We start from the raw sequence: 25,317 nt of genomic DNA, 5'->3' as shown, positions 1-25,317 counted from the left end.
CTACGCTGACAGACACAGCAAACCTTCTTGCCACAGCTCGCATTGATGTGCCATCCTGGATGAGCTGCACTACCTGAGCCACTTGTGTGGGTTGTAGACTCCGTCTCATGCTACCACTAGAGTGAAAGCACCACCAGCATTCAAAAGTGACCAAAACATCAGCCAGGAAGCATAGGAACTGAGAAGTGGTCTGTGGTCCCCACCTGCAGAACCACTCCTTTATTGGGGGTGTCTTGCTCATTGCCTATAATTTCCACCTCTTGTCTATTCCATTTGCACAACAGCATGTGACATTTATTGTCAATCAGTGTTGCTTCCTAAGTGGACAGTTTGATTTCACAGAAGTGTGATTGACTTGGAGTTACATTGTGTTGTTTAAGTGTTCCCTTTATTTTTTTGAGCAATATATATATATATATATATATATATATAATATGGGGGATACAATCTTCCCAGCTCTGCAGATTTTGCTGTGAGGAGGCAGTCATTAGATAACTTATTTTGGTACTGTCCATATGTAGCTCGTTTTTGGTCACAGGTCCAGGAATGGCTGAAGAATTACAACATTTACCTAGAACTAACGCTGCAGATAGCACTACTGGGTGATATGACAAGTATCTTTAATTTACAATCTGTGGAAACTGAGAATAGAAAGTTTCATAACTTTTGTGAAGATTCACAGCACAGTTGTAAAATATATGGAAAATAGAAAGATAGATGGCAGGGGTTGAATGGAGCTGAAGGGTGGGACTAATAACAACAAGATAACAAATGTAAAATATAGTGTGCCTGTAAAATGTATATAGGCTCAGAGATTATGTGAAATAGCACAGTTGAAAATGTATTGCGAATAGAAATCAAACTGGATGGACATCAGAAATAGATGGGAGAGGTGGAGGTTATAGGAAGGCCAGGACTAAAAACAAACCAAATATAACTATTGTAAAATAGATTGTCTGTAAAATGTATATAGTATGTTTAAGCTGAAAGTAAAAGCCTAAGTGTTGTTGTTTATTCGTTTACTCCAATTAGGGGAGGGGTGGTAGGGATTGCGGGACATAATAAAGGAAAAAATATTTTTAAAAGATATGTATGATGTGTGTATTGGTATATGTATGTACAGTACCAGTCAAAGGTTTGGAAACACCTACTCATTCAAGGGTTTTTCTTTATTTTTTACTAGTTTCTACATTGTAGAATAATAGTGAATACATCAAAACTGTGAAATAACACATCATGTAGTAACCAAAGAAGTGTTAAACAAATCAAAATATATTTCATATTTGTGATTCTTCAAAGTAGCCACCCTTTGCCTTGATGATAGCTTTGCACACTCTTTGCATTATCTCAACCAGGTTCATGATGTAGTTACCTGGAATGCATTTCAAGTAACAGGTGTGCATTGTTAAAAGTTAATTTGTGAAATGTCTTTCCTTCATAATAAATTTGAGCCAATCAGTTGTGTTGTGACAAGGTAGGGATGGTATACAGAAGATAGGCCTATTTGGTAAAAGACCAAGTCCATATTATGGCAAGAACAGCTCAAATAAGCAAAGAGAAATTACAGTCCATCATTACTTTAAATCATGAAGGTCAGTCAATCCGGAACATTTGAAAGTTTCTTCAAGTGTAGTCGCAAAAACCATCAAGCGTTATGATGAAACAGGCTCTCATGAGGACCGCCACAGGAAAGGAAGACCCAGAGGTACCTCTGCTGCAGAGGATAAGTTCATTCGAGTTCCCAGCCTCAGAAATTGCAGCCCAAATAAATGCTTCACAGAGTTCAAGTAACAGACACATCTCAACATCAACTGTTCAGAGGAGACTGCGTGAATCAGGCCTTCATGGTCAAAGAAACCACTACTAAAGGACACCAATAAGAAGAAGACACTTGCTAGGGCCAAGAAACACCAGCAATGGACATTAGACCGGTGGAAATCTGTCCATTGGTCTGATGAGTTCAAATTTGAGATTTTTGGTTCCATCTGCCGTGTCTTTGTGAGACACAGAGTAGGTGAATGGATGACCTGCGCATGTGTGGTTCCCAACGTGAAGCATGGAGGAGGAAGTGTGATGTTGTGGGGGTGCTTTGCTGGTGACACTGTCAGTGATGTATTTAGAATTCAAGGCACACTTAACCTCTCTGGGCTAGGTGGCACCAAATCGTCCCACCTACGTAACAGCCAGTGCAATCCCGTGGCGCGTTATTCAAAAACCTTAGAAATGCAAAACCTTCAATTTTTCAAACATATGACTATTTTACACCATTTTAAAGATAAGACTCTCGTTAATCTAACCACACTGTCCGATTTCAAAAAGGCTTTACAACGAAAGCAAAACATTAGATTATGTCAGCAGAGTACCCAGCCAGAAATAATCAGACACCCATTTTTCAAGCTAGCATATAATGTCACATAAACCCAAACCACAGCTAAATGTAGCACTAACCTTTGATGATCTTCATCAGATGACAACCCTAGGACATTATGTTATACAATACATGCATGTTTTGTTCAATCAAGTTCATATTTATATCAAAAACCAGCTTTTTACATTAGCATGTGACTAGCATGTGACTAGCATTCCCACCGAACACTGCCGGTGAATTTAGTAAATTACTCACGATAAACGTTCACAAAAAGCATAACAATTATTTTAAGAATTATAGATACAGAACTCCTCTATGCACTCGATATGTCCGATTTTAAAATAGCTTTTCGGTGAAAGCACATTTTGCAATATTCTCAGTAGATAGCCCGGCATCACAGGGCTAGCTATTTAGACACCCAGCAAGTTTAGCACTCATCAAAGTCAGATTTACTATAAGAAAAATGTTATTACCTTTGCTGTCTTCGTCAGAATGCACTCCCAGGACTTCTACTTCAATAACAAATGTTGGTTTGGTCCAAAATAATCCATCGTTATATCCAAACAGCGGCGTTTTGTTCATGCGTTCAAGACACTATCCGAAAGGGTAAATAAGGGTTACGAGCATGGCGCAATTCGTGACAAAAAAATTCTAAATATTCCATTACCGTACTTCGAAGCATGTCAACCGCTGTTTAAAATCAATTTTTATGCAATTTTTCTCGTAAAAAAGCGATAATATTCAGACCGGGAATCTGCATTTAGGTAAACAGACGAAAAAAAATAAAGCATTCGGTCGACTCGGGCACGCGCCTAAGCCCACAGTACTCTGAGCGGCCACTTGCCAAACGCGATAAAGTGTTTCAGCCAGAGCCTGCCTCGATATCGTTCAGCTTTTTCCCGGGCTCTGAGAGCCTATGGGAGCCGTAGGAAGTGTCACGTTAGAGCAAAGATCCTAAATCTTCAATAAAAACAGCCTAGATGAAACACATCTTGTCAGACAGGCCACTTCCTGCATGGAATCTTCTCAGGTTTTGGCCTGCCATATGAGTTCTGTTATACTCACAGACACCATTCAAACAGTTTTAGAAACTTTAGGGTGTTTTCTATCCAAAGCCAATAATTATATGCATATTCTAGTTACTGGGCAGGAGTAGTAACCAGATTAAATCGGGTACGTTTTTTATCTGGCTGTGTCAATACTGCCCCCTAGCCCTAACAGGTTAACCAGCATTGCTACCACAGCATTCTTCAGTGTATCACAATCACATCTGGTTTGCGCTTGGTGGGACTATCATTTGTTTTTCAACAGGACAATGACCCACACACCTCTAGGCTGTGTAAGGGCTATTTGACCAAGAATGACAGTGATGGAGTGCTGCATCAGATGACCTGGCCTCCACAATCGCCCGAATTCAACCCAATTGAGATGGTTTGGGATGAGTTGGACCGCAGAGTGAAGGAAAGCAGCCAACAAGTGTTCAGCATATGTAGGAACTCCTTCAAGACTGTTGGAAAAGCATTCCAGGTGAAGCTGGTTGAGAGAATGCCAAGAGTGTGCAAAGCTGTCATCAAGGCAAAGGGTGACTACTTTGAAAAATCTAAAATATATCTAAAATAATATTTGTTTAACACTTTTTTTGTTTTTTCACATGATTCCATATGTGTTATTTCAGTTTTCACGTCTTCACTATTATTCTACAATGTAGAAAATAGTAAAAATGAAGAAAAACCATTGTATGAGTTGGTGTGTCCAAACTTTTGACAGGTACTGTGTATATATATAAACTCAGCAAAAAAAAGAAACGTCCCCTTTTCAGGACGTTGTCTTTCAAAGATGATTCTTAAAAATTCAAATAACTTCACAGATCTTCATTGTAAAGAGTTTAAACACTGTTTCCCATGCTTGTTCAATGAACCATAAACAATTAATCAACATGCACCTGTGGAACGGTCGTTAAGACACTAACGTCTTACAGACGGAAGGTCACAGTTATGAAAACCTAGGACACTAAAGAGGCCTTTCTACTGACTCTGAAAAGCACCAAAAGAAAGATGCCCAGGGTCCCTGCTCATCTGCGCGAACATGCCTTAGGCATGCTGCAAGGAGGCATGAGGACTGCAGATGTGGCCAGGGCAATAAATTGCAATGTCCGTACTGTGAGACGCCGAAGACAGCGCTACAGGGAGACAGGACGGACAGCTGATCATCCTCGCAGTGGCAGTCCACGTGTAACAACACCTGCACAGGATCGGTACATCCGAACATCACACTTGCGGGACAGGTACAGGATTGCAACTACAACTACCCGAGTTACACCAGGAACGCACCAATCCCTCCATCAGTGCTCAGACTGTCCGCAATAGGCTGAGAGAGGCTGGACTGAGGACTTGTAGGCCTGTTGTAAGGCAGGTCCTCACCAGACATCACCGGCAACAATGTTGGCTATGAGCACAAACCCACCGTCGCTGGACCAGACAGGACTGGCAAAACATGCTCTTCACTGACGAGTTGCTGTTTTGTCTCACCGGGGGTGATGTTCGGATTCGCGTTTATCGTCGAAGGAATGAGCATCACACCGAGGCCTGTACTCTGGAGCGGGATCGATTTGGAGGTGGAGGGTCCGTCATGGTCTGGGGCGGTGTGTCACAGCATCATCGGACTGAGCTTGATGTCATTGCAGGCAATCTCAACGCTGTGCGTTACAGGGAAGACATCCTCCTCCCTCATGTGGTACCCTTCCTGCAGGCTCATCCTGACATGACCCTCCAGCATGACAATGCCACGAGACATACTGCTCGTTCTGTGCGTGATTTCCTGCAAGACAGGAATGTCAGTGTTCTGCCATGGCCAGCGAAGAGTCCGGATCCAAATCCCATTGAGCACATCTGGGACCTGTTGGATCGGAGGGTGAGTGCTAGGGCCATTCCCCCAGAAATGTCTGGGAACTTGCAGGTGCCTTGGTGGAAGAGTGGTAACATCTCGCAGCTCTAACCAGAATAGAAAGATGAGTCGGAGGCCCCAGTGCACAACTGAGCAGTTTGAGAAAGTTTGTGAAACAGCTCGTTTTGTGTGTGATTTTTCTTTCTTTCTGCTTTTCTTTCAAAAACAAGGACATTTCTAAGTGACCCCAAGAGGCGACTCCAGGATGCTGGCCTTCTAGGTCTCCCACTTCTCTTTCTATTCTGGTTAGAGCCAGTTTGCGCTGCTCTGGGAAGGGAGTAGTACACCGCGTTGTACGAGATCTTCAGTTTCTTGGCAATTTCTCACATGGAATGCTCCAGATAATCCAGATGCTCAACTAGTCTAAAGAAAGCCCGTTTTATTGCTTCTTTAATCAGGACAACAGTTTTCAGCTGTGCTAATATAATTGCAAAAGGGGTTTTCTAATGATCAATTAGCCCTTTAAAACGATAAACTTGAATTAGCTAACACAACGTGCCATAGTAACACAGGAGTGGTAGTTGCTGATAATGGGCCTCTGTATGCCTATGTAGATATTCCATAAAAAATCTGCCATTTCCAGCTACAATAGTCATTTACAACATTAACAATTTCTACACTGTATTTCTGATCAATCTGATGTTATTTTAATGGACAAAAAAGTGTATTTTCTTTCAAAAACAAGGACATTTCTAAGTGACCCCAAACTTTGGAATGTGTGTGTGTGTGTGTGTGTGTGTGTGTGTGTGTGTGTGTATTTTATATACCCCAAAAATATCTGGGGGATTGGAAATTATGCAGACAATTACCTTGATGGAAGCTACAATCTATCCACAATATTAAAGCTGATTTACCCCCTAAAAAGAAATGCTGACCTTCACACAACACAGACCGGTTTCGACTAGCTGGTTGGTATTGGCAACCGTTGAAGTAAGTGACAGTTGTTGATGAGTCACCTTGTAAATTAGGGGTTGTTTTTGTTAGGCTTGGTTTGACTGGCAGCTGAAAGGACTGTCAGTATATGTACAGTATAAGCTCTCTGTCTGAATTGGCAGTAGTTTGTCCCACTGTGACTGACGGGGCCCCTCATCTGCCTCTCTAACTGGCTAACTAACTGATCATTTCCAGGGCGACCGAGGATCAAAGGGGGCGTGTGGATCGGACGGACCAAAAGGAGAAAAGGTACAATGTGAGGGAGAGAGAGAAAGAGGGATTAGGGGAGAAAGGGGAAGAAATGTGTGACAGGAAGTTCAATTTAATCAACTTTATTTATCCCTGAGGGGCCTTTATGGGAGTTGCATGGTGAGTTTTGTGATGAAAGTGTTTCATAGCCACTGTAACTATGACCTCTTTCCCTTTACGTGTTAATAAGGAAATTGTATAAGATTAACAGTAGGGGGGAAATGGTGTGATGCACCATGGTATGTCTTTCTAATGACCTGGCTATAGTGGACGTGGGCTACATACAGAACAGAATACTATTGGACTTTTTGATGATGTTGAATGTTTTTACCCTTTCTTTCTGTAATCAGGGAGATTCAGGGATCCATGGGCGGTCAGGGTTGCCTGGAAGGAAAGGTGAGCAGGTAAGAATCATCCCATGAAGTACAAGTTTAGAGGGCTCTGAACAGTACACCATTGAGGCTAATATCTGGAATTTAGTATTAAAACTGTATTATCAGCCAAGTGTGGACATGTTACCAGGTGTTGTTGTATCTATGTTTCAGGGAGAATTGGGTTCTCCAGGGGCCACTGGAACCGCAGGCAAGGAGGGACTGGTCGGACCCAAGGTATTAGTTTATGTATGGTTTGTTTGTGTGTGGGTGTGTGGGTGTGTGTGTGTGCGCACTTCATTATGTGTGATATATATATATCTCTATCTTTCAAAATGTATCAAGAGTACTGTGTGTCGGTGTGTAACTACATGCCTGTGTGTTTGTAGGGTGACCGAGGCTTGGATGGAGTCTTGGGGCCCAAAGGAACTCAGGGAGAGAAGGGCGAAAGGGTGAGTCTTTAACCACAGCTGAATCCACTCATAAAGTGGACCACTAATACTATGAATGTGACCACAGCAAAACCGCAAGCTGACCACTGACTGTAGCTGTACTGTATATAAGGTCTGATGAAAACAACTGATTTTGTTTTACTTAACCTTCATTTTGACAGGGAGTCATGCTGAGACACAGGAGGTTGGTATGACCTTAATTGGGCAGAACAGGCTCGTGGTAATGGCTGGAGTGGAATCAGTGGAATGGTATCAAATACATCAAACGCATGGGTTCCATGTGTTGGATGCCATTCCATTAGCTTCTTTTCAGCCATTATTATGAACTGTCCTCCCCTTAGCAGCCTCCATTGTGCTCAGATGAGCCCTGTATACACATCAATACACACTATACTCATCAATATACACATCAATATTCACATACATTTACCAAAAGTACCCGCTGATGTTACACCCATCGCTGTTGATCCACCCACTGATGTTACACCCATCTCTGTTGATCCACCCACTGATGTTACACCCATCGCTGTTGATCCACCCACTGATGTTACACCCATCGCTGTTGATCCACCCACTGATGTTACACCCATCTCTGTTGATCCACCCACTGATGTTACACCCATCGCTGTTGATCCACCCACTGATGTTACACCCATCGCTGTTGATCCACCCACTGATGTTACACCCATCTCTGTTGATCCACCCACTGATGTTACACCCATCGCTGTTGATCCACCCACTGATGTTACACCCATCTCTGTTGATCCACCCACTGATGTTACACCCATCGCTGTTGATCCACCCACTGATGTTACACCCATCGCTGTTGATCCACCAGCTGATGTTACACCCATCTCTGTTGATCCACCCACTGATGTTACACCCATCGCTGTTGATCCACCCACTGATGTTACACCCATCTCTGTTGATCCACCCACTGATGTTACACCCATCGCTGTTGATCCACCCACTGATGTTACACCCATCGCTGTTGATCCACTCGCTAATGTTACACCCATCGCTGTTGATCCACCCACTGATGTTACACCCATCGCTGTTGATCCACCCACTGATGTTACACCCATCGCTGTTGATCCACTCGCTAATGTTACACCCATCGCTGTTGATCCACTCGCTAATGTTACACCCATCGCTGTTGATCCACCCACTGATGTTACACCCATCGCTGTTGATCCACCCGCTGATGTTACACCCATCGCTGTTGATCCACCCACTGATGTTGCATTCATCACTGTTGATTCACTAACTTATTTTGCAATGCCCATTTTCAGACACATTCCAAGTATGCAGTTACCCATAGTTGGAGCCTCCCATTGAGAAACCAAATTGAATCTGTCTAACAGGAGCTAGAACAGATACAGTGCATTCTAAAAGTATTCAAAACAATTTAAATCATTTTCTAAAATGATGAGTGCAAAAATAAGCCATGGGAGTTTTTTGAGTGAGAATAAAGACAACTTTCGAGTAGTAAGACATGTATAAAAGCAACCGATACCATTAATAAGAAGGGGCTAGAAGCATCTTATATGGTGAGCTACCGAGTGGCTAGGACAGTCAAGCCCCATACTATTGACTTAATTCTTCCTGCTGCTGCTTATATGGCAGGGACAATGCTGGGGGAAAAGTCCCCAAAAACTATACAGACAATGCCTTCATCAAACAACACTGTTTCACAACACATCAGTGACATGGCAGGAGATTGAAACAATTACTGCTTCCCATACAAGCCAGTGAATTCTATGCGTTACAGCTGGATGAGTCAACAGACATGGCGGGCCTGGCACAGCTCCTGGTATATGTCTGTTATGTTTATGGGGGTCAATTAAGGAAGTCATCCTCTTCTGCAAACCACTAGAAACCAGGACAACAGGAGAGGATATTTTTTAAGTACTGGACAGCTTTGTCACATCAAATGGACTTTGGTGGTCAAGATGTGTTGGTATCTGTACTGATGGCGCAAAAGCCATGACAGGAAGACATAGTGGAGTGGTAACGCGCGTGCAAGCAGTTGCTCCCGACGCCACTTGGGTACACTGCAGCATCCACCAAGAGGCTCTTGCTGCCAAAGGAATGCCTGACAGCTTGAAAGACGTTTTGGCCACTACAGTGAATATTGTTAACTTTGTTAAAGCAAGGCCCCTGAACGTGTATTTTCTGCATTATGCAATGATATGGGCAGCGACCATGTAATGCTTTTACAACATACAGAAGTGCACTGGTTATCAAGGGGCAAAGTATTGACACATTTTTTAAAATTGAGAGACGAGCTTAAAGTGTTCTTTACTCACCATAATTTTCACTTGTCTGTCCGCTTGCATGATGATGAGTTTCTCACACGACTGACCTATCTGGGTGATGTTTTTTCTCACCTGAATGATCTGAATCTAGGATTACAGGGACTCTCCGCAACTATATTCAATGTGCGGGACAAAATTGAGGCTATGATTAAGAAGTTGGAGCTCTTCTCTGTCTGCATTAACAAGGACAACACACAGGTCTTTCCATCATTGTATGATTTTTTCTGTGCAAATGAACTCAAGCTTACAGACAATGTCAAATGTGATATAGCGAAGCACCTGAGTGAGCTGGGTGCACAATTACGCAGGTTCTTTCCCGAAATGGACGACACAAACAACTGGATTCGTTATCCATTTCACGCCCTGCCTCCAGTCCACTTACCGATATCTGAACAAGAGAGCCTCATTGAAATTGCAACAAGCGGTTCAGTGAAAATTGAATTTAATCAGAAGCCACTGCCAGATTTCTGGATAGGGCTGCACTCAGAGTTTCTTCCCTTGGAAAATCGCGCTGTTAAGACACTGATGACCTTTGCAACCACGTACCTATGTGAGAATGGATTCTCGGCCCTCACTAGCATGAAAACTAAATACAGGCACAGACTGTGTGTGGAAAATGATTTAAGCCTGAGACTCTCTCCAATACAACCCAACATTGCAGAGTTATGTGCATCCTTTCAAGCACACCCTTCTCATTAACCTGTGAGTTATTAACAATTTTTGATGAACAAATAAGGTTTCATATGTAAGATGGCTAAATAAAGAGCAAAATCATTGATTATTATTATATTATTATTTGTGCTCTGGTCCTATAAGAGCTCTTTGTCACTTCCTACGAGCCGGGATGTGACAAAAACTCACACTCATTCTTATGTTTAATAAATGTATCGTATAGTGTGTGTGTGGCAGGCTTACAATGATGGGAAGAAAAACATTTGAGAGTGCGCTGATCCTGGTGCTAGAGGGGGTACGCAGCTGGAGGTTGAATGTTTGAAGGAGTACGAGACCATAAAAAGTTTGGGAGCCACTGGGCAATTACAACCAATAAACTGGTTCTACAATGTAAAATACAATTTCTCATTTCGCTCCTATTACACAAACCAGAATGACAGAGGCATAGGACACGGAATTTGGACATAACCCGGGAAAAATTAACAAAGGAAACTGTACATTGAATTAAATAAACATAACTTCTGACATGAGTCTTGCGAACGTTCATGTGCACACGCTCACTCAGAGGGTAAGAAATGGTCAATTGAAATATATCGTATCAATCATGAAACAGAAATATCTAAGTGTTGCAATAAACGTTACAGAGATGGAATGATGAAACGCTAGCAATTATTGTAGGATTAGCTGTGATAAAGATTTACCACACACAGTATTTTATTTTCTATCAAGTCGAGTCTCAAGTCATGTGACTCTAGTCCACAACTCTGGGCAATAGTACACACAACAGTGTCGTCTGCATACAGGTGTTTGTTACAATTTTTTGCAGATAGATCAACATTATTTATATAGACAGTAAAAAGTACAGGACCTAAAACCGATCCCCGTGGGACACCTTTTGTAATATCAAGGAAACCTGACTTAACACCATCAGAAAAAAAACACATTGTGTCCTGAACCAATTACATGACTCCTGATCCATATCGATTTCAGACAATCTTTGAATCAATAAAGAGTGGTCCACACTATCGAAGCTGTCAATAATTCAATAAAGAGAGCAGCACAGTGCTTCCTCCGATCCATACCCTTTAGCACATCATTTAACACCAAGGTTGCAGCAGAGATGGTGCTATAACCCAGCCTGAAACCAGACCAGTGAACACTTGTAGCTAGGAAGGATCTAAGCTGACTGTTTATTATTGGTTCGTTTATTTTTTTATCTAGGCAAGACAATTTTGAGATTGCGATAATTATTTAGGTCAGAGGGGTCACCACCTTTGTGGAGAGGGAGCACATAGGCCACCTTCCAAACCCTGGGGATAGCACCCAAGATAATTGTCTGATAAAAAATCATGGGAGCAGAAAGCTGCAGCAAGAAAGGATCATGTAAATCAGCCCCAGTGGATTTTTACATTCATCTTAATCAAGGTGTCTAGCACATCATAAGTAGAAAGTTGTTGAAATGAAAAAAAGATTCACTAGAAGTCGACTGATCTTCCATCGAGCCAACTGGAGGGTGGGAGAGGGAAGAGCAGTCGAATGACTGACCAGGATCAATTCATCTACCATTTATTTTAAATAAAAAACCTGCTGAGATAAAATGCTGATTAAAATCATCACTTATCAAATTTCTCTCAATAATGATGCCAGTGCCTGACACAACTTTCGTAGGCAGGGAAGGAGAGGAAGGAGTTCATTGTAAATGGTATCTGTCTGTGGCTCTCTCCCTCTTCCTTTCTACAGGGCCCCTCAGGTATCCCTGGCCCCCCAGGCCCCAGAGGAGTAGACGGGGCCTCTGGACTGACAGGGTCTCAGGGACCAGGTGGAGCTAAGGGCCCTGAAGGCCTCCAAGGACAGAAGGTATTCACTTGCTTTGATTGTTTATACCATCTAGTTGTGGGGTAAATTAAACATGGTTCAACATGGTTGTTGTCGTTGTCAGGGGGAGAGGGGGCCTCTTGGTCCTGCCATGATAGGTCCACGCGGTATCCCAGGTAAACCAGGAGACAGGGGCAAGCAGGTGAGTGTCTCCTCTCTACTGTGCAGTATGTCTGCTCATAAAGTATCTAACTGCAACTGTCCCCCAATAACTCCCTCAAACTGGCCACAGCACAGACACAGCAGTGACACTGGGGACCTTTTTCTAAACAGTATGCACTGTATGGAAAGTTTGGAGACTTAAACAGAAAATGTAGAAAAGGGTCAAATAAAAGGTTTTGAACAAACATAATACATTTAATCCCTGAAAACACAGGTGTTGTTCCTTTCCAGTTTATATTTCTGGTTCTTCGTGGTGGATATGTACTTAGTACATCTGACCTTGGGATCATAGAGCTATTAGTTTGTTCAACTACTCTGAGAACAGTTTATTTGTCAGCTGTGTGTTCTAATACCTGTCTGTGCTGCAGGGGGAGTTGGGTCCAGATGGAGCCAAGGGAGACAGAGGAGAGCCAGGCTTGACGGTCAGTGCTTCACCTGGGCCTCAGGGCCCAAATCTGCTGACTCTACCACCAACCTGCCTACACATATGCACACACATACACACACATGCAACCATACACACACAAACACATTATAATGCTGTCACGTCTCTCTTCCACTCCTCCTCTTCCACTCTGGCTCTCTGTGCAGGAGGATGAGATTCGGACATACGTCCGCACAGAAATGAGCCAACACTGTGGTAAGTCTTAGTCACCTGCCAAAACTCCAATGTCCCAATCCAACATGCTGGTGTCCTCAGTTAAACTTCAGTTCCTCATCATCAAGTGAAACAAGTAATGGTGCTAACACATCTGTATTGAACGTAATGCTCCACAGAGTGTGATTCAGACCCTCTGTCCATTTAGAACTTCTCAGTGCTATTGACTTTCCCTGTAATGAAGAGAAAGTAACATTCTCTTTTCCTCTCCTCCCTTTTCTCTTTGTCTTTCAGCTTGTGGAGGTGAGGCTATCAGTCTGACACGTGGACCAGATGGGATAAGGGCAGTAGCTACCTTTGGCATTAACTTTTTAGCTTTATTATTAGTTTATGTAGTCACGGTGTTTTTGGTTCTGACGTGTGTCTGTGCTATGTAGTTTTGGTTCTAACGTGAGTCTGTACTATGTAGTTTTGGTTCTGACGTGTGTCTGTGCTATGTAGTTTTGGTTCTGACGTGTGTCTGTGCTATGTAGTTTTGGTTCTGACGTGTGTCTGTGCTATGTAGTTTTGGTTCTGACGTGTGTCTGTGCTATGTAGTTTTGGTTCTGACGTGTGTCTGTGCTATGTAGTTTTGGTTCTGACGTGTGTCTGTACTATGTAGTTTTGGTTCTGTTATGTGGTGTGGTCCATGTAGGTGGTTATCTGTTCTACTCAGTGCTTGAAGTGGGCCAGTGCTGACCTGCTCAGAATATTGGCTCTAAAATACGATGAGTACTGGCAACTAAATATAAATACTACCGGCACCCAAAATGAGTACTGGTATCGATTTCATTTCACTTCAACCACTGATTCTACTGTATGTTCTCATGGGTGTATATGTTGGGTTTCGGTGGTGTCTGGTGGCTATGTCTATGTGTGTTACTGACCAGCGTGGATTTCCTGTTGTTGTTTTTATGTTCCTGGCCCCTCTTCCTCCCCCCCGTCCCCCCCCTGTCCCCCATCCCGGCCGGCTCTCAGGTGTTGTTGTGACAGAAACCCTGTCCCGTCCCAGGGCCCGTCCTGTTCCAGAGCAACAGCTGGCCCGGCAGGGGGAGGAGGGCAAGGATGGTGAGTGTGTCTGTCCAACTGTCCTTCATCATTACCTGTCTGTCTGTCTGTCCGTCAGTATGTCTTAACAAACAGCCCAGAGTGATGCTGTGTCTGGTGCTAAACAATGGGCCCTGTTTTCTCATCAGTATTCTCTGAACATTATAAAGGATATCTCTGTCTGTCTGTCCATCACAGTTTTACTCACTCTCTAACTCTCTGTTTTGTCTGCTTTTTAAAGTTAGGGGGTTTGTAAGTGGGGTATTCCAGCTGAATAAAGGCCCATTCACGGGTGGACTGAGCATTTGGTGAAAGTCCAGTGTTGTGCTGTAGGAGTTGGGGGGTGTCTCCCCTCTGGCCATGGGGTGGTCAGTGAGTGGTCGGGGTTAGGGTTGTGACCGCTGTGGCGCCCCCTGCCCTGTGCTGTGTTGCAGGGCGTGAGCTGCGTGTGGTGGTGAACACCAATGACCCTGACTACGAAGATATCTACTCTATAGAGAGTTACGGTGATTCCATGGCTATGGAGCAGAGCATCCACCTAACCCCTGCTGCGAATCAGAACGACGGTACGTCTCACACACAAACACACACTCTTAAAGGGATAGCAATAAACTTCCCCAGAGTCAGATAAACTAGTGGATACCATTTTTATGTCTGCATTCAGTATGTAGGAAGTCAGAGGTAGTTTTGCGAGCCAACGCAAATTAGCATTAGCGCAATGAATGGAAGTCTACAGGAACGGCTCCCATAGACTTCCAGTCATTGTGGTTATGATAGTTAGCAATTGCACTAACGCTAGTTAGAAACTTAAAAATGGCATCCATGAGTTCATCTGACTCTGAGGAAGTAGATTATATTTTACCTTTATTTAACTAGGCAAGTCAGTTAAGAACAAATTCTTATTTTCAATGACGGCCTAGGAACAGTGGGTTAACTACCTTGTTCAGGGGCAGAACTACAGATTGGCAGAACGACCTTGTCAGCTCGGGGATTTGATCTTGCAACCTTTCGGTTACTAGTCCAACTACTAGGCTACGCTGCCACCCAAGATAAAGGGTTTCATTGCCAAAATCTCAAACTATCCATTTAACCCTTAATCCATCCTCACACACTGAGCCCAGTCTAACACACAAACCAACCCTGGATCTTCACACACTGCCATCAACATGCAGCTTCCTGTGTGTCTTTGTTGTGTTGACAGTGTTTTTGTATGTGTTGTGTACAGTGGTCTGTTCTTAACTTAAGATATATGGGTATATATAGCAGTCTTGCAAATCTCTAATTTCCAACAATATGGGATTTACGTGAAACGTTAAATGTGCATGTTTATCAAGTTAGGACTGTATTTGTGCGTTTTATTGTGTTGTCGATGCAGTGTGTCTGTTTTGTGTTGTTAGTTTGCTTATTACAGGGTGTCTGTTGATAGATGTTGATGTTTGTTGAATGATTGCATGTCGACAGGTGAGACAGTCACTGTTGACCCTCTGAAAGCAAAAAGGTCCAAGAGAGAGGTCAAAGGGGAAGGTAAACCCCGCCCACTTCCTCCTCCACTGCTGGGGTGTTTTAAGGGTTAACTCCGCCTCCATCTCTGCATGCCTCTGGCCTCTCTAGCATGATGGTTCTTGATGTTAATCTCTGAAGCACATACACACACACACACACACACACACACACACACACAGAAAAAAATCAAGTAGTTGAGAAATTGTTTTTATTTTCTTTGATTGCTGTTGATAACTAATCAAAACACCCAAGCATATCTGAATTTGGGCACTGAATTGTTTTTGTTTGGCAAATTGACAAAAGTTACTATAGATAATATACGTAGAATTATACTAGAACTTTTTTATATATATATAAAACCTGAATGGATTTGACCTTACAGGCCATCTTCAGCTTTTATCCCAGACATAGAAAATCAAAATGATATCTCTTAAAGACTGTGTTAATTGTATGGTCACTCATCACAGAATTTTAAGTTACTGTTCATTAACATTAATACTAATATCACATTCACCTAACTTACTGTTGGAGCTCTCTCTCTCTGTGTCTCTCTGTGTGTCTCTCTGTGTCTCTCTCTGTGTGTCTCTCTGTCTCTCTCACTGTGATTTTCCTCACTGTGTGTGTGTGATGTATTCCAGCTCCAGTGGACCTTTGCGTGTTGCCCCTGGAGGAGGGCAGCTGTGGGAAGTTTACTCTGCGCTGGTACTTTAACAGCCAGGTGCAGGCCTGTAGACCCTTCATCTACAGCGGCTGTGAGGGAAACGCCAACCGCTTCCTCCATCAGGAGACCTGTGAGGAGCGCTGCCTCCCGGAGGACACAGGTACACACACACACACACACACACACACACACACACACACACACACACACACACACACACACAACACACACACACTCAAACACACACACATAAGCAAGCACACATAGTAGCTTACTGTGCACACATACTTATCAATCAATCAAATGTATTTATAAAACCCAGCCTAAAGCCCCAAAGAGCAAGCAATGCAGATGTAGAAGCATGGTGGCTAGGAAAACAAAGGCAGGAACCAATGAATAAACTTAGAGAAGATCCAAGCTCCGAGGGGACACAAAACTGAACAGGAAGATCATGCCAGTGACTCAACCCACTCAAGTCAAGTATAGCGAAAAAAGCCTGGCAGATCAGAAGGTCAGCATCTCGGAGTCGCCTCTTCACTGTTGATGTTGGGACTGGTGTTTTGCAGATACAATTTACAGTTGAGGACTTGTGAGGCGTCTGTTTCTCAAACTAGACAGTCTAATGTACTTGTCTTCTTGCTCAGTTGTGCACCGGGGCCTCCCACTCCTCTTTCTATTCTGGTTAGAGCCAGATTGCGCTGTTCTGTGAAGGGAGTAGTACACAGCGTTGTACGAGGTCTTCAGTTTCTTGGCAATTTCTCGCATGGAATAGCCTTCATTTCTCAGAACAAAAATAGACTGACGAGTTTCAGAAGAAAGTTCTTTGTTTCTGGCCATTTTGAGCCTGTAATCGAACCCACAAATGCTGATGCTCCAGATACTCAACCAGTCTAAAGATCGTCAGTTTTATTGCTTCTTTAATCAAAACAACAGTTTTCAACTGTGCTAACATAATTGCAAAAGGGTTTTCTAATGATCAGTTAACCTTTTAAAATGATAAACTTGGATTAGCTAACACAACGTGCCATTGGAACACAGGAGTGATGGTTGCTGATAATGGATGATTGTGTTTTGTTGCAGATGCTGTTCCTTTGAAAAGGGGGAGATGATGAAGGGCATGTCATGACTACCTCCTCTCCACCCTAAAGAATGGCAACAAATGGTTGTTTAATATTTAAAGCTATAAACAATATACAGTATATACACCATTGATGGATCTTTTCTCATGGTTGATGATTTTATTATTTATTTCAAGTACATTTGTATTACGTTAACTCTGCAGCTAAACTTCTAAATCCCCCTCAGAATTACTTCTAGCGATTACAGCAGCACCGTATTACAGGAAGACAATGTTGTCCAAACATTGATGCAACCATACCACAGAATGCAGAATCTGTCTTTGGTGGATGTACAGGTAATGAGTTCCAAATCTGTCCACTAAATAGCTGTTCTGTATGTATAAAGAGGCACTCACAATACATGTTATTATATTTTGCCAATGTAATGTACATATAAATGTATATTTGTATTACCTGGGAAATAGTGTTTTGTGTGTCCTAATGATTCATGTTAAACTCTGCATGTTTTAACCTGACAGAGAAAAGGTGCTATTTTAAAATATATTTTTATATTGCACATTTCATTTGTTGTTTTCAAAGAAAAATAAACGTTTGTATTTTCGCCAAGTTTGATGTTCAAATTGCAAAAAGCACACTCATTCATGATGGCTCGGAAACATTACTCATTGTTTTATGAAATATGTGAATAAACCAGAGAATGAATAATAGTATTTCTACAATGTTTTATTATATATAAAATCATTTTAGAGGTGTATACAGTGCCTTGCAAAAGTATTCACCCCCCTTGGCATTTTTCCTATTTTGTTGCATTACAACCTGTAATTTAAATGGATTTTTATTTGGATTTCATGTAATGGACATACACAAAATAGTCCAAATTGGTGAAGTGAAATGAAAAAAATAACTTGTTTCAAATAATAAAAAATAAAAAACAACTGAAAAGTGGTGCGTGCATATGTATTCACCCCCTTTGCTATGAAGTCCATAAATAAGATCTGGTGCAACCAATTACCTTCAGAAGTCACATAATTAGATTGCACACAGGTGGACTTTATTTAACTAAGTGTCACATGATCTCAGTATATATACACCTGTTCTGCAAGGCCAGAGTCTGCAACACCACTAAGCAAGCAGCACTATGAAGACCAAGGAGCTCTCCAAACAGGTCGGGGACAAAGTTGTGGAGAAGTACAGATCAGGGTTGGGCTATAAAAAAAATATCTGAAACTTTGAACATCCATTATTAAAAAATGGAAAGAATATGGCACCACAACAAACCTGCCAAAAGCGGGCCACCCACCAAAACTCACGGACCAGGCAAGGAGGGCATTAATCAGTGAGGCAACAAAGAGACCAAAGATAACCCTGAAGGAGCTGCAAAGCTCCACAGCGGAGATTGGAGTATCTGTCCATAGGACCACTTTAAGCCGTACACTCCACAGAGCTGGGCTTTACAGAAGAGTGGCCAGAAAAAAATAAGCAAATATGTTTGGTGTTCCCCAAAAGACATGTGGGAGACTCCCCAAACATATGCAAGAAGGTACTCTGGTCAGATGAAATTGAAATGTTTGGTCATTAAGGAAAACGCTATGTCTGGCGCAAACACAACACATCTCATCACCCTGAGAACACCATCCAACTTGAAGGAGCTGGAGCAGTTTTTCCTTGAAGAATGGGCAAAAATCCCAGTGGCTAGATGTGCTAAGCTTATAGAGACATACCCCCCCCCCCAAAAAAAGGTGGCTCTACAAAGTATTGACTTTGGGGGGGGGGGGGTGAATAGTTATGCATGCTCAAGTGCGGTTTTTTGTCTTATTTCTTGTTTGTTTCACAATAAAATATTTAGCAACTTCAAAGTGGTAAGCATGTTGTGTAAATCAAATGATACAACCCCCCAAAAAATCTATTTTAATTCCAGGTTGTAAGGCAACAAAATAGGAAATCTGCCTGTTGGGTATGACTCATCCACCCCCCTCTTTCATATATATATATATATATATATATATATATATATATATACTGAACAAAAATATAAATGCAACATGTCAACTGCTGGTCCCATGTTTCATGAGCTGAAATAAATGATCCCAGAAAGGCTCTGTATGCACAAAAAGCTTATTTCGCTCAAATTTTGCGCACAAATTTGTTAACATCCCTGTTAATGAGCATTTCTCCATTGTCAAGATAATCCATCCACCTGACAGGTGTGGCATATCAAGAAGCTTATTAAACAGCATGGTCATTACAAAGGTGCACCTTGTGCTGGAGACAATAAAAGGCCACTCTAAAATGTGCAGTTTTGTCACCCAACACTATGCCACAGATGTCTCAAGTTTTGAGGGAGCGTGCAATTGACATGCTGACTGCAGGGAATGTCCACCTGAGCTGTTGCCAGATATTTTAATTTCTCTACCATAAGCCGCTTCCAACATCGTTTTTGACAATTTAGCAGTACGTCCAACCAGTCTCACAACTGCAGACCACGTGTATTGCGTTGTATGGGAGAGTGGTTTGCTGATGTCAACATTGTGAACAGAGTGCCCCATGGTGGCGGTGGAGTTATGGTGTATGGGTAGGCATAAGCTACAGACAACGAACACAATTGCATTTTGTCGATGGCAATATGAATGCACAGAGATACCATGACAAGATCCTGTGGCCAATTGTTGTGCCATTCATCCGCCGCCATCACCTCATGTTTCAGCATGTTAATGCACGGCCCCATGTCACAAGTATCTGTACAAATTCCTGGAAACTGAAAATGTCACAGTTCTTCCATGGTCTGCATACTCACCAGACATGTCACCAATTGAGCATGTTTGAGAAGCTCTGGATCGACGTGTACAACAGCGTGTTTCAGTTCCCGTTCATATCCAGCAACTTCACACAGCTATTGAATAGGAGTGGGACAACATTCCACAGGCCACTATTAACAGCCTGATCAACTCTATCCGAAGGAGATGTGTCATAGCAGCATGAGGCAAATGGTGGTCACATCAGATACTGACTGGTTTTCTGATCCACATCCCTACTTTGTGAAATTCATCGATTCGGGCCTAATTAATTTATTTAAATTGATTGATTTCCTTTTATGAACTGTATCTCAGTAAAATCTTTGAAATTGTTGCGTTTTATATTTTTGTTCAGTATGTATGCATGCATGTATGTGTGTATATATATATATATATATATATATGTATATACTGTAATACCAGTCAAATGTTTGGACACACCCACTCATTCCAGGGTTTTTCTTTATTTTTACTATTTTCAACATTGTAGAATAATAGTGAAGACATCAAAACTATGAAGAAAACACATGGAATTATGTAGTAACCAAAAAAGTGTTAAACAAATCAAAATATATTTATATTTGAGATTCTTCAAAGTAGCCACACTTTGCCTTGATGACAGCTTTGCACACTCTTGGCATTCTCTCAACCAGCTTCATTAGGTAGTCACCTGGAATGCATTTCAATTAACGGGTGTGACTTGTTAAAAGTTAATTTGTGGAATTTCTTTCCTAAATGCGTTTGAGACAATCAGGTGTGTTTTGTCAAGATAGGGGTGGTATACAGAAGATATCCCTATTTTGTAAAAGACCAAGTCCATATTATGGCAAGAATAGCTCAAATAGGCAAAGAGAAATGACATTCCATCATTACGTTAAAATATATGAAGGTCAGTCAATCTGGAAAATTGCCACAAAGTGTAGTTGCAAAAACCATCAAGCTCTATGATGAAACTGGATCTCATGAGGACCGCCTCATGAAAGGAAGACCCAGAGTTACCTCTGCTGCAGAGGATAAATTCATTAGAGTTACCAGCCTCAGAAGTTGCAGCCCAAAAAAATGCTTCACAGAGTTCAAATAACAGACGTCAATTCAGAGAAGACTGTGTGAACCAGGCCTTCATGGTCGAATTGCTGCAAAGAAACCACTACTAAATGACACCAATAAGAAGAAGAGACTTGCTTTGGCCAAGAAATACAAGCAATGGACATTAGACCGGTGGAAATCTGTCCTTTGGTATGAGTCCAAATTTGAGATTTTTGGTTCCAACCACTGTGTGTGAGATGTGGAGTAGGTGAATGGATGATCTCTGCATGTGTGGTTCCCACCATGAAGCACGGAGGAGGAGGAGGTGTGATGGTGTTGGGGTACTTTGCTGGTGACACTGTCTGTGATTTATTTAGAATTCAAGGAACACTTAACCAGTATGGCTACCACAGCATTCTGCAGCGATACACCATCCCATTTGGTTTGCGCTTAGTCCCACTATCATTTGTTTTTCAACAGGAAAATGACCCAACACACCTCCAGGCTGTGTAAGGGCTATTCGACCAAGAAGGAGAGTGATGGAGTACTGCATCAGATGACCTGTCCTCCACAATCACCCAACCTCAACCCGATTTGAGATGGTTTGGGATGAGTTGGACCGCAGAGTGAAGGACAAGTAGCCAACAAGTGCTCAGCATATGGGAACTCCTTCAAGAGTGTAGGAAAAGCATTCCAGGTGAAGCTGGTTGAGAGAATACCAAGAGTGTGCAAAGCTGTCATCAAGGCAAAGGGTGGCTACTTTGAAGAATCTAAAATATATTTAGATTTGTTTAACACTTTTTTGGTTACTACATGATTCCATGTGTGTCATTTCATAGTGTTGATGTCTTCACTATTATTCTACAATATAGAAAATAGTAAAAATAAAGAAATACCCTTGAATGAGTGTGTCCAAACTTTATATATCTCTTCCCTGGGCATACACACCTTGGGCATACACACCATTACATGGTTATTACAGGTGTGATCATGTTCATGAAAGTTGTGTTTGTGTGGGTGAGGAGGATTGGTTGAGCCCCAGAATAGGAGGTTTAAGACCTGGATGTGTTTTAGCATTCGTCACACTTCTCTGCACCCAGCCTGGCTCTCAATCTACTCAGTCCCTCTGTCTATTACTGTCAGTCAGGATCTGTGTGTGTGTGTGTGTGTGTGTGATGTGTGTGTGTTTGGTAGAGTAATGTTTTTTCCCCTCCTTATATCTGATCAAGACCATCTGTCATTGAGTCATACAGCTTTTACCAATCAGTGGTACATAAAGCAACATGTCACTGTGCATGATCAAAACCGTAGCTCTAGAGAGGGACACGAGAGGAGGGGGAGTTATCCTTCCCATGAGCCTCTGCTTGGGAGACTTCTTTCCTGCTTTCCTCTTTGGTACTGTACCTACTGACAGACGAGTTGGGGGCTGGGGGCTGTGGTACCTCTGAGAGAGGAGAGGGGTGCTGTGGTACCTCTGAGAGGGGAGAGGGGGGGCTGTGGTTCCTTTGAGAGGGGAGAAGGGGGGCTGTGGTACCTCTGAGAGGGGGGGCTGTGATACCTCAGAAAGGAGAGGGGGCTGTGGTACAGCTGAGAGAGGGGCTGTGGTACATCTGAGAGGGGGCAGTGGTACCTCAGAGGGGGGGCTGTAATACCTCTGAGAGGGGGGCTGTGGTACCTCTGAGAGAGGGGGGCTGTGGTACCTCAGAGAGGGGGCTGTGGTACCTCAGAGAGAGGAGAGGGGGGCTGTGGTACCTTTGAGAGGAGCTGTGGTACGTATGAGAAAGGAGAGGGGTGCTGTGGTACCTCTGAGAGAGGAGAGGGGTACTGTGGTACCTCTGAGAGAGGAGAGGGGGGGCTGTGGTACCTCTGAGAGAGGAGAGGGCACTGTGGTACCTCTGAGAGAGGAGAGGGGGGCTGTGGTACCTTTGAGAGAGGAGAGGGGGGCTGTGATACCTCTGAGAGAGGAGAGGGGGGCTGTGGTACCTCTGAGAGAGGAGAGGGGGGGCTGTGGTACCTCTGAGAGAGGAGAGGGGGCTGTGATACCTCTGAGAGAGGAGAGGGGTGCTATGGTACCTCTGAGAGAGGAGAGGGGTGCTGTGGTACCTCTGAGAGAGGAGAGGGGGGGCTGTGATACCTCTGAGAGAGGTGAGGGCACTGTGGTACCTCTGAGGGGGGAGGGCTGTGGTACCTCTGAGGGGGAGGGCTGTGATACCTCTGAGAGAGGTGAGGGCACTGTGGTACCTCTGAGGGGGAGGGCTGTGGTACCTCTGAGAGAGGTGAGGGCACTGTGGTACCTCTGAGGGGGAGGGCTGTGGTACCTCTGAGGGGGGAGGGCTGTGGTACCTCTGAGGGGGGAGGGCTGTGGTACCTCTGAGGGGGGAGGGCTGTGGTACCTCTGAGGGGGGAGGGCTGTGGTACCTCTGAGTTTGATCACATTTCTGATTTAATCCCCTGTAACTTAATTGAGATTCGGACACCCTAGGTGGTTCATGCCAGACCCGTGTGTGTGTGTGTGTGTGTGTGTGTGTGTGTGTGTGTGTGTGTGTGTGTGTGTGTGTGTGTGTGTGTGTGTGTGTGTGTGTGTGTGTGTGTGTGTGTGTGTGTGTGTGTGTGTGTGTGTGTTGGAGCACGTTTGTACTCTGTGTTTTTCCCATTTTCCATGAATGTTAGTAATTATGTTGCATGTGGTTTGTGCACATGTACAATGTTTGCATTGTAATTACATTATTTAAATTGAGTGCCACTCTAACCTGCTTACCACTCTAACCTGCTGATCCTTGTTTATGGCATACACATATAAGATGATATACCTAAAGCTTTTCATGGGTGATTGTGGTGAGTGATCCCTTCAAGGTCACTTCAATACCCCAGTGTATCTTGAATCACAGTCCTGTGTATCAGTGCAGAGGGGGCTCCGTCTGTCTCTGTGTGAGTAGTGCACCCTAACTGTTTTTATTTTACATTTTTCGTCATTTAGCAGACGTTCTTATCCAGAGCGACTCACAGTTTCTGCATTCATCTTAATCCAAGGTGAAAATAAAATATCAGTCATAGCAAGTACATTTTTCCTCAATAAAGTAGTTATCATCCATCTATCTAACACCTTTCAGTTAGCAGGATGCAGAGGCACGTTCTGAAGTCCTCCAGTGACCTTGTCTGCAGGGTATGTGGTTGGCAGTGCTAGAGTAGTAGGAATAAGCTAAGAGGATGGACGGCGCATGCCAAGAAGTCACCCTTTCTCCCTCTCTCATTCTCTCCTCCCCTCACTCCCTCTCTCTATCCCTATCACACTGTCTCCTGCCATATTCCCTATCCAAGTACTCCGAGGGCTGTTGTCATGGAAATAAAAATGTACTGCCATGTATGTTTTGCTTCCATTGCCGTTTACCTTCCTCAGTCCAATGATATATGTAACTTTGACACTATTGTGCAATCCTCAGGTAACAATAGTATATCTTATCTTAAGCACCATACAGTTCATCTGTGTGGTGATGACCAACCATGCGCTGTGTGTGTGTTTGCGTGTGTGTGTGTTTGCGTGTGTGTTTGCGTGTGTGTGTTTGCGTGTGTGTGTCTGTCCCCCCTTCTCTGTGTCCAATTTTACCCATCAGCTTCATTCAGGCTTTGACCTCAGGTCTTATCTATCATCCAAGGAGCGTGTTAGTGAGGGCATTCAAAGTTCCCTGTTCTGTAAGACTTTAAATCAGAGTAGTGCCACTGTAAGCATTTATTTGGCCTATTGATCCGAACCTTGGTTGCGCCCTGCAGGACTTTTGGCTGCTCCCTCTTTTGCCAGTAAGCAGTTTTACTGGAAACGAATTAGAATTACAAATTGATATTATACATATTATCTGCCTCTTTATACATTCCCTGTCTACCTCTCCCAATAACTATTAGCGGAAGGGCTATAATGCATGGCAGATATACAGTACCAGTCAAAAGTTTGGACACACCTACTCATTCCAGGGTTTTTCTTTATTTTTACTATTTTCTACGCTGTAGAATAATAGTGAAGACATCAAAACTATGAAATAACACAAGGAATCATGTAGTAACCAAATAAAAGTGTTAAACAAATCAAAATATATTTGATATATTTGACATTATTCAAAGTACCCACCCTTTGCCTTGATGACAGCTTTGCACACTCTTGGCATTCTCTCAACCAGCTTCATGAGGTAGTCACCTGGAATGCATTTCAATAAACAGGTCTGCCTTAAAGTTAATTT

The 25,317-nt window shown here is 42.9% G+C and overlaps 1 protein-coding gene across 7 annotated transcripts in view; it reads left to right on the top strand.

Annotated features, from left to right (window-relative positions):
- Positions 1–17,977, top strand: part of LOC106583145 (collagen alpha-1(VII) chain) — a 134,873-nt gene extending 116,896 nt beyond the window's left edge. For 3 of the 7 annotated variants that reach the window (XM_045705128.1, XM_014167001.2, XM_045705127.1), the window contains exons 108-121: positions 6,440–6,493; positions 6,844–6,897; positions 7,039–7,101; positions 7,254–7,316; positions 12,047–12,163; positions 12,246–12,323; positions 12,712–12,765; positions 12,935–12,983; positions 13,236–13,244; positions 13,959–14,048; positions 14,462–14,593; positions 15,489–15,551; positions 16,169–16,351; positions 17,272–17,977. In XM_045705128.1, coding sequence (XP_045561084.1) covers positions 6,440–6,493; positions 6,844–6,897; positions 7,039–7,101; positions 7,254–7,316; positions 12,047–12,163; positions 12,246–12,323; positions 12,712–12,765; positions 12,935–12,983; positions 13,236–13,244; positions 13,959–14,048; positions 14,462–14,593; positions 15,489–15,551; positions 16,169–16,351; positions 17,272–17,300 — 1,038 coding nt within the window. In that variant the 3' untranslated portion in view covers positions 17,301–17,977. The remainder of the gene's footprint in view (positions 1–6,439; positions 6,494–6,843; positions 6,898–7,038; positions 7,102–7,253; positions 7,317–12,046; positions 12,164–12,245; positions 12,324–12,711; positions 12,766–12,934; positions 12,984–13,235; positions 13,245–13,958; positions 14,049–14,461; positions 14,594–15,488; positions 15,552–16,168; positions 16,352–17,271) is intronic. The other 4 variants (XR_006761282.1, XM_045705130.1, XM_045705129.1 and 1 more) reach the window with 4 other exon arrangements.
- Positions 17,978–25,317: the final 7,340 nt, after the last annotated feature.

The sequence above is a fragment of the Salmo salar genome, chromosome ssa22 (genome assembly GCF_905237065.1).
Source record: "Salmo salar chromosome ssa22, Ssal_v3.1, whole genome shotgun sequence".
Lineage (NCBI taxonomy): Eukaryota > Metazoa > Chordata > Actinopteri > Salmoniformes > Salmonidae > Salmo > Salmo salar.
This window is presented reverse-complemented; position numbering and strand designations above follow the sequence as displayed.